Here is a 9,800-nt window from a genome sequence, read left to right on the forward strand (position 1 = left end):
TTCTTGCACAAAGTCCCGGTTTTTAAGTTTAAAAGTGTGACAAAATGCCATGTGACGTTTGTCCAATGACTGAATAATAAACAGCTTCTGTTTGTGTATAAAGATCACATATAATAATTACTGTCGACAACTTATTTGCGTGGACATGCAGGACAGCGACCATCAAAGTCGGAGATGTCAGACTGTTAACTGTCTTGGGTTGGTCAGTGTTTTATTTGAGCTGATAACATTCTAAATTTGTCAACCAATAAAAGGTCTTGTTTTTCGTTCATTGAAGTATCAATTTTGTTTTAACTATACCAGGAGCTCAATTCAACAGGAAATTGGCCGACGTTGGTTGGCTGTCAAACGTAGTTTCTCATACCGTTGGTTTTTAAAATTGGCAAAAAACAATGAAAGCCGAATGCAAATGTATACGAAATAATTCGAACCTGCCATTTAGTGAAATTTGTGCTGCTCATTTCGACCGTAATTTATTTCAGCTGTCCGAGATAAAATTTGTTCAAGGCTTTGGGTTTCGTTAATCTAGTCGTAAAATCTTTGACAATAGTTGAAATCATAAATTTATATGAGTCACGGTTGCTAGTGCACGTGGTGTTGCCAGGAAATGGCATGGGAGGATTATTAACATATGTGCGTAGCAATATGTGCAGTAATTGAAATAAAATGTAAAAGACGGGACTGATGTCGCTATGTTCATGCGAGCACAACATAAAATGTTTGACAGCAATGCTATAGGGAAGCGATTGTGTTACAATGTTGCCAGCGTATACTTTGTTTAAAGGCGTACAACGAGACACATACACGCAACAGATAAACGTACATCACAAAATGTCTGTTGGTCTTTTCAAGCGTTTATTGCAAGACGATGAGAAAGTTCCAGAAAACTAAATAATACAAACATTCTAGCTTCTAAATTATACATTCAATATGTATGTCGTTCTCATATTTATCAATATGTATCAATTAGTCTTTTCAATAGACATGGAAGGCCTTCGAACGCAGACGTCCAATTAACTAGGTTTCAAAATTCAAAGTCCACTTTACTAGCTTTCAATCACATATACAAACTGTCGGCTTTTAAACTTTTATGTCTAAACTACCTACTTTGTAAAGCGCTGGTATATTAACTGAAAAAGGCAAAGTCTGTCCAGTAAAAATGATATACAAATATATTCTTTTTTATTTAGCTGTGAAGAACGTTACTGAAATCATCAACACATTGCATTTTAAAGAAAGACAATGACTTCTTAAGAAAATGTCCACATAATTATAACGTGACCTAACGTTTTTACACAATAAAGTAGTAATAATTGATTAAACTATTCTGTGAATCAAGAGTCATGAGAATGTAAAACAGTATGGAATACTACTAAGAACATTCTCTTCACACGATGGACGGACACAGACCGGTAAGTCGATCATCAGGACAAACCAAATACAACTGCATTGATCGCTAGCATATCATTTTAGTGACTACATTTGCAACTTTGATCGCCACACTTTTGTTGTTGAAATTATTTATTGCAGTATTTGTTGCAACGACGTGATTATCACAATCTTTTGGCACGTGTTGCAGTTTTTCTATCATGAGTGGTCCTTTTCCTATATTTGTATAATTCTCCACCATGGTTTTATGCCACTGACTCTGTTTGTAAGTAAGGATATCTCAAATATGCTAATTTGTCCTTATACTGAATAAGAAAACACGCCATTGATGGAATTGGTGAGCCCAGCCTCGTTCGCGGCTGTAATTATCACATAGAATTCAAGTGACGGATCAATGCCATTCAGCGTGTAAGACGTGTCCATAGTTTCCAACCATTGGATGATGGTACTTCCACTATACAACGTGGTCATGGTCAACTCATAAATAAGTGATGATGAACTCGAGAATGCACCATTCCAGCTGATTAGGACGGTGTCTTCACTCAGCCAAGTATGTTCTATGTTGATGCCTATGGACAAAGGGATGTTTAAATCAACATTTTACTCCAAACAACTACATTTCGAGCAAAAATAGATCTGGTTAGATTGCAGAGGCTTGTTCAACTTACGTTACGTTACGGTGCAAAATAAAAGAATGCTGCCTCGAAAATGATGTCATCAACGCACTAAACGTTACTGTTCTTGAAAGGGTCTTAAAAGATGCAAATAAGATCAATAGTGGGTATGCCGTCAAACGATTTTTGTGATTTTTCGGTGCAAAAGACGGGTAAGAACGCCGAAAGATAAGTTTCAAGACTGCTCAGGCTCATGCGAGCATTATGAAGCTGTCGATGATGTAATATATGATTAACATACCTGTCAAAACTGGCGCAGATGAATCTATATTTGCAACTGTCGCCAACGTGTCACTCGTAAAACCCCCATGGTTGATTGCTCGCACCAGTATTTGGTATGTCAAAGGTTGCGTTTTATTCAGGTCAAGACCCGTCAGGAGAGCTGCAGTCTCACCACCCAGACCAACAGAACGCCATTCACTGCTATTACCACCTTGTACAATTTTGCACTGTGCATGAAAAGAGGGACAACACAAACACCACTTCAGTTCAACATGCATGTCGAAATTATTTCATTGTTCCAAAATCACAGTACTACAAACTCAACGATATTGTATGTGCTCTTAGTTTTTGTAAAATTATTTCAATGTAAAAAAATCACTTCATTTAAACAATTTCTAAAAACATATCATCCCACAGTAAACCTCCATTAATATTTAAATGACTACTAAAACAGTCTAGGTCACTATAAAAGTTGATTAATATTTAACTGCTGGTCAGCCGTTTTCAAACTCGTATGACATTAAAAGACATATTTATTGGTGTTAAGCTTCTCGGTTACCTCGTAATGTGAAATACCAGTAATATCCATAAAACCATCCCATACAATAGCGATGCTATCAGTATTAGATTGGTGATTGTGTCGAGGTTCAAAGATTGTCGGTGAGGTGGTGACAACACGCAAAGTTGCATCGCTTGTTGTAGGAGCCTTCTTGATAATTACAACACCATTGGATGTCTCCTGGGTGACTAGACCTGCGCCGTTGTGGCATCTCACTGTGCTGTACACTGTCTGACCATGCTCCAACCGGTTCGTGAAATTACTTTGCGAGAAGGAAAAGGACTCTGATCTTGTGAAGGGTTGAAGTACTTGTGACCCCGGACTCAAACCTTAGGAAAAAGTGGTGTATAGTTTTACAATAAAAACATCACTTCTGGATACTCTCGAATACAAAACATAGCAATAATGTACAGAGTAGACGATACGTACCGACTGCCCATTCGCAGTACGCAACTCCACTTTCGTGGTCAGAAACATTCCACTGAACCGAAATTACAGACGAAGTTTGGTATTCAGCATCCTCATTGTTATCAGTACCATCCTGTGTAAAAATTGATGGACAAAATAGTAGCGGTTAAAGTTTGGCATTAGGGGAAATAAGTCTTGTTTGTTTCATCTTGGCAAGGCAAACTAATTAAAGGCTAAATTCGCGTAGCTATTGATGATATCCTCGCTAGTTTTGCTTTGTAAACAACTATACGCTTTTATTCGTCTCCGTAAGGTATGTTGGAATGTTGAACATTTGATTTGCCAACTCATTATGTCATTGGGTAATGCCATTTTGTAACAAAATAGTATTCTACAAACACAATGAAAATACTCAAAAATTAATCAAAAATCAAAGCTGATTAAATCTCAAGTAATATGTTATTTCAACACTATCTAAGTGCGTATTAGACAAAACCTGTAATTAATTTGGATGATGTACGAGCATCATAGCATTACATAAATATAACAGATTTAGGGTATTTAACCTACCAATACACAGCAAATAACTGGAGGGGTTAGATCTATCAACACTGGTTCTGAGTAAATCGCTGTCTGCAGATCAGCAGCATTCCTAGCCACCACCGTTACATACACCGGTAAGCCATGGGTAAGGAACACATCGTCCGCTATGGCATGTGTAGATCTTCCAACTGATTTGAAAGTTTGGATTTGTGTTCCTCCTGAAAATGAATTACTTTTGCTATAAGCCTTTGACACTTTTGGCAGCATGTACAAATATGATGATACAAATAGTTTGACTGATTTCTGTTTTGATACAGCCACTAGGAGGTGAATAGATGTAATTTTCTATTATCAGAATTGACATAGACACGAAAACTTTCTCTTACCCTTTACAGTTCCTATTGCCCAAAGATATTCGATAATAGGACTCTCAAAGTCCACCATTTCCCAGTTAGCTAAGACTGCAAAGCTCTCACCATCAGTTCTGACATCGACAGGTAATGCTGTGCTGTATTGAGCTATGACGTCATCGGTATCAGTGCCTTTGATAACCCGCATGACTTGAACGTTGTCAAGTGCGATTGCTGAAAAAAGAGTTCTATCATCAGAGACGACGCTTAGTAGACTCAGAAAAATAATAATTCTTAAAACTTGGCGAAAATTGTGATTAGGGTAAGTTTTTAAGTCGTTTACTTTTTGAAGGTCTGGGGACAACTATTGTCAGTCATTCAGAGGTCGGACGGTCCAACTTAGCAGTTCTATATGTTCTATATACAGTTCTGTCAAATGCATACAGCGCCAGACCTGTTCTTCCCGGACCGTCAGAATGGGAAACTCAGTGATGGGGTAAAAAATGTCGTGCTCATGAACTAGTGAGGTCATCTGTAATGTAGAGGTAGCTCGTATTACGTCTGCAAATATTTCAAAAATAGAGTTCTTGTGTATCAAACCGAATTCTGGATTCTGTGCTGAATGATGTTGCCGTCTGTGATAGTTATACTTACCATTTCTTTCTCCTAATGATCCAATCCTTACCGTCGAAGATGTTGACACGGCTGTAAAATAATATACATGCTCATACCATGCAAGAATGTCACTATCACCATGGTTACCTCCTCTTTGGAAGAGATGGAAGACGCGATGCATGCCGGGAATGTCAACGTAACCTTCCTGTGACAGCAATGGTATGGTCGACCTGGAGGTATGACTTACATAAAATGATAATTTATATGCATCACCATTCACAGTTTCAATATTTTGACTTACACTGCCATGCAGAATGAGATAGGCATTTCCACTTTGTCCAACAGTCTCCTCTGACGTTTGCACGTGACCAGTTCCTTCGACTTGCCAGCCTCTAGGTGAGCATGTGCCTGACATGACATCGGTGCAGTTTACAGTTGAATTCACCCCATTTGGTGCTTCTTCTATAATATCTTCAAAGTACGGGTTGTCAATGAAGTTTTGTTCTTCGATGTAAGTTGATCTAGCCGCTGGAGGAGATGTGTCTACGAATATTCCATCTGATATGGCAGGTGATGAAATAAGCCCAGCACCATCGACAGCTGTTACCTTAGAAAAATACCTTTCACCTTTGATTGTAGAGAGAAACAACAGGGTTGGTAAAGGAAACCACTGTTTTAGACTTAAGTTCATTATTTTAGTTACATATTTTGAGCATGAAATTGTATTGTGTGCTTTAGAAGCGTGCGTATGTTCCGCGTGTCAATCGTACCATCTATGTGTTCTCTGAACATGTAGGTATATGGTTATATGGGTATCTTTTACTAATATAATGAATATGGATGGCTGTCACTAGTGTCACATCGTAGTTTATTGAAAGTGTAATTATGTCTGAAAAGAGTACGATACGCAAGGGTAAGTCCTGTAAATATAAACGTAACACAAACATGATAGCAACAAACACATTCATTACAATAAAACCACCAAGTGGGACTCAAATAAATCAGTTCGAAAGCCAGGCAGTAACTGCTTAGCTTGCCGATATATAAGGTAGTCAAGAAGTGAATAAGTGTGCCATGTACCTGATGTTAGGGGTACGGTTAGTGATTCTACCATGGAGAGATGCAGCCCAACACTGTGGCACGGTAAAATATTTTCTGTCCCAGGAGTTCTACCAACACACCAGACATAGTGATGAATGGACGATTCAAGGTCTGAGAAGCCATGCCATGAAGCTGAAACAAGTGCACTTGAATTCTGATAATCAGCATCTTGAAGACCAAGCCCATCATACACGACGCCAACTTCTGGTGGGGAGTCATCGATCTGAAATGTGGATGACGAAAAGTTACTAAAATGCAGTCAAATAGACATAAATGTAATTACATGATCAGTTTTTTTTGTTTGGAAAATACAGTTTTCCGTGTACTTGTCAATGTCACAAGATATATTGTCCAATGTAATCGTTACCAACCGACTTTTAGGACGGACTAGAATTCTTTCCAACAATGACATAACATAAACACACTTTGCTCAATTAGTTATGTTCACTAGGCACATACTATGTAATTCAACATACAGTGGAGAGAACAACAGAGTATACAGATGTGTTATTGAACAAAATAATGAAACTATTATCAAGTGTGAAACCTACTTTTCCTTTAAACTACTTTGCTTTTTTTACAGGGTATTAATATTGCATATGTTATGGACCTTTAAGAATACTTTCGTAAACTTTTTGCGGTTTTACTATACGTTTTTGATGAGTTCGTAATGGATTAAGGTTCCCCCAGAATTATTGGTCTTTATTGGTAATCCATGAGGTATCAACTACGTTCAATTACAGGGGACGGGTTATTAGGCCTTACCATTACACCATCTGAGGATGCTATTGACGCCAACCCTACATGATTTACAGCCATCACGTTGGTAAAATAGGTCACTCCAATCTGAAGATTCATACTAGTCAACATAACAACAAAGTCGTCGGCGCCATAAGTGTTAAGGCCATATGGGCGAACATCTTCACCTGTCACAAAAAAAACATTTGAAAAGTCCGCGTCATCGATAAAATAAAGAATCAGTAACGTATCTCAACGATGCAAATCTTCATCACTCAATTTGTGAAGATTTTACTACGAACAGTAAATATAAAGTCATTCGTAAATGTTGTTTTTCTTTTAAATGCCAGGGTAAAATAATAACAGAAGAGATGCATATTATAGGATACATTTACGGAGGTGCTACAAGGAAAATTTTGCATTCATGAATCGGTCTTTGACTTGCACTTTGGACATGCTGGTCAGATGAAATAATGTGTCAAGCAGAAGTAAGTGAGCTTTGGGAAATAATCAAGAACATCAACGAGAAGAATCTTTGGATACAAAACAAGGAAGTCTACTTTGGAGATAAGTGATGGTGTAAAGTTCCCTAAAACGTATGTTCAGGTATTCCAGCGTTTTCATTGATAGTGATTGCTCTAGTCTGAAATCATAAATTTTATACCTCCAGGACGGGTGCTGACTGAAACCATGAAATGGTTCACCGATGAATCGCTATTCAAAAACACATTTCTCCATGACATCCCAAGTCTATCTGTATCGGTTGAGAAGTCCACATCCACCAAGTTACCAGTATCAATGATGTCTTTGACCTAGGGTGATAAAGTATTTTACTGGCATATCTTTAACGCACAAAAGTGCACTATCACAAAAGCCGTTTTGTGAATTCGTTAGTATACTTCCATGAACCAAAATAATTGTATTTTAATAAAGTGCTAATAAGTACTCTGTAAGGTAGGTGGGTACTGCGTAGCTCGGTTTACAGTTCTTATTAATTTATGTGAATCAGAAACCAATCAAACGCAAACCTTCAGCGACAGGGAAAAGTAAAACTATAGCAAACACGTAACCAAACTTTAACAAAAAGCAACCGAAACAAAATATACCACGAATTGGCTATATCGAAATCATAGCTATATCTAAATCGTAAACAGTTTACCTTTCTTGAAGAAGAAATTCTTGGTGGAGTGAAGTCAGGTTTCACACCGTTAGACGTAAATATGGCATAGGTTTGTTCATCATACCATGCCTTGACATAGAACACATAGTAGACTTTAGAATCCAGAGGACCTGTTTTCAAATAGATCTCAGTTAAAAGATTGTCCTTAATAGTAATTCATGTGTAAATACTAGCAATTGCGAACTCTCTATTCTATGATTACCACAACGTCAAATTGTGCGTAAACTTGAGCGTTTCGTTGGACAAAGTGGCCTTATTTGTTATTATACGCAAGAACCTCGTGAATGAAATGTAAGATCGTAACATATACCTTTAAAGATGAATTCTTAATTTCAAGTAGGAAAATGCGCATTCGAATCTGGCAATCAATAAAAAAGTAACCTTACCATCTTTCTTTGTGAAAAGTGCAAAGGTAGTGTTTCCTGCATCATGCCATAGCCTGTCAAAGGCAGGATTTAACAGTCCAGCACCGACGTCTTCTCCTTTACTTCCTACACTCCATTCATAACGTTGCACTGGTATTCCTTAAGGAAAAAGAAGATACCTTGAGCTCAAAAACAACTATGACCAACCTTAAGACAGTTTTCCTATAATGAGTAAATACAGAGTACGAGCTTGTGAGTAAAATTAGAAATGTTGTTGAAACACATTGCATATCTTGAAGTTTATTATGGAATCTTTCATTTGGTCAGGCAATCATGATAAAATTTTATTGATATGTCGAGTGTTAGGTGATAGTGATAGATACTGTTGGTATAGTTTTCATCATTTACACGTCACACTACAGAAATAATGTCTCACACTTATAAGAAAAAATTGCAAAATGCATTCTTGAATTAAGACAACCATTCGGATGATAATTACCACCACTAACAGCCCTCCATCTGGCAGCTAGAGTGCATCTAGATGGACTAAATTCCATGTCTTCATACAGATTATTTATTTCTGTGCTGCGGTAATCTATGACATCATATACGTCAACTTGCTGGTATTGGAAATTCCCTGGAATCAATGAAGGGAATTCACTTCGTGAGAAAGGTTGTACAAACATTTTATAAGTAATTGATTGCTGATTCCCTAGTTGTCTTCTATCGGTATTGTTGAGAATTAGAGCGCATTGCCGTCTTCTTGCTTTTCCTAGTACTGGCGAAATATGGTATCAGTCATTCTTTTGTCACACAGATGAAATATACTGCAATCAACTTGCAATCCTCTAGACGTTTAAATATCTCTGGTAATCAATACCTGTTTTGTTCTCACACAGCTCAGGGGTCCTTTGACAAACTTGGTTTTGCGGTGCGCATGTGCAGTCTCCCTGGCATGTCTGTGTGTCGCATCTTCTCAATAAGGACAACACACCACCGACTTCATTGGTCCGGATCACAACGAAAGTTTCATGGGCTTCATAGCTTCTCACTCCAACCTACAAGTTCGATAAAGTATGACCTCATATGATGCATGCACGAAGTTCCCAAACTAAGAAACATTAGTCTCAAATGCATTGCAGCAAAATTAAATGTACGTATAACATTATAACAACAGTGTATAAATTGCATGAGTATTCTTATGGATTCGAACTCACTACCTGTTTTGATAAAGACGTCAATGCCCAAAAGCAGATTCTCATCTTCATTTCTGAATTCTTTTTTTCCTTACAGAGACCAGTTAATCGTGGTCATGTTGGTTTTACTTGACTGTGTGGCAAATTTTCGATATAGTTTAATTATTCCCCATACGTTTCATGTGATTTCCATGCGCACCCATGATATGAATTTTGCAACATCAAAACTTTTTTATATGGTTTAATGGTTCACAGATACCAATAACAAAAAACGGACATTTAAAAAAAACTAATATGATAAAGTTGGACCTACAAAGTGGCTCAATATTGTCAACATTGAAATATAATAGACTTACACCGTTGACTCCCCAAAGAGTGCAGTAGATTTGTTCTTCTGGTATTAGATCTCTGATTACATCTACACTTGCTGTTTGAATCACGCCTTCATCAAAATGAGGTT

General features: G+C 37.5%; 1 protein-coding gene and 1 long non-coding RNA gene across 2 annotated transcripts; both read right to left on the reverse strand.

Annotated features, from left to right (window-relative positions):
* Positions 1 to 840: 840 nt before the first annotated feature.
* Positions 841 to 6,781, reverse strand: LOC139136097 (uncharacterized). Its single transcript, XM_070703878.1, has 9 exons — positions 6,627 to 6,781; positions 5,841 to 6,084; positions 4,800 to 5,387; positions 4,182 to 4,379; positions 3,823 to 4,013; positions 3,274 to 3,385; positions 2,845 to 3,173; positions 2,305 to 2,512; positions 841 to 1,958 (listed from the first exon to the last, which is right to left on the reverse strand). Exons 1-9 carry the CDS (start codon positions 6,729 to 6,731, stop codon positions 1,690 to 1,692), a joined length of 2,244 nt encoding a protein of 747 aa, XP_070559979.1. The 5' UTR covers positions 6,732 to 6,781; the 3' UTR covers positions 841 to 1,689.
* Positions 6,782 to 8,643: 1,862 nt separating this feature from the next.
* LOC139136099 (uncharacterized) lies at positions 8,644 to 9,800 on the reverse strand. The gene is made up of 3 exons (XR_011553101.1): positions 9,697 to 9,800; positions 9,025 to 9,202; positions 8,644 to 8,781 (listed from the first exon to the last, which is right to left on the reverse strand). It is a non-coding gene; the product is annotated as an uncharacterized lncRNA (long non-coding RNA).

This window comes from Ptychodera flava, chromosome 7, assembly GCF_041260155.1.
Source record: "Ptychodera flava strain L36383 chromosome 7, AS_Pfla_20210202, whole genome shotgun sequence".
NCBI classification, from domain to species: Eukaryota; Metazoa; Hemichordata; class Enteropneusta; family Ptychoderidae; genus Ptychodera; species Ptychodera flava.

What these genes read in the sequence shown, in the direction of transcription:
- LOC139136097 (XM_070703878.1), bottom strand. Translation starts at nt 6,731, where the DNA reads ATGTTGACTAGTATGAATCTTCAGATTGGAGTGACCTATTTTACCAAC. An exon ending in CTGGTATTTCACATTACGAG is followed by an intron (nt 2,513 to 2,844) that starts GTAACCGAGAAG and finishes TTTCATGCACAG; the next exon opens with TGCAAAATTGTACAAGGTGG. An exon ending in ATCTGCGCCAGTTTTGACAG is followed by an intron (nt 1,959 to 2,304) that starts GTATGTTAATCA and finishes CTTTGTCCATAG; the next exon opens with GCATCAACATAGAACATACT.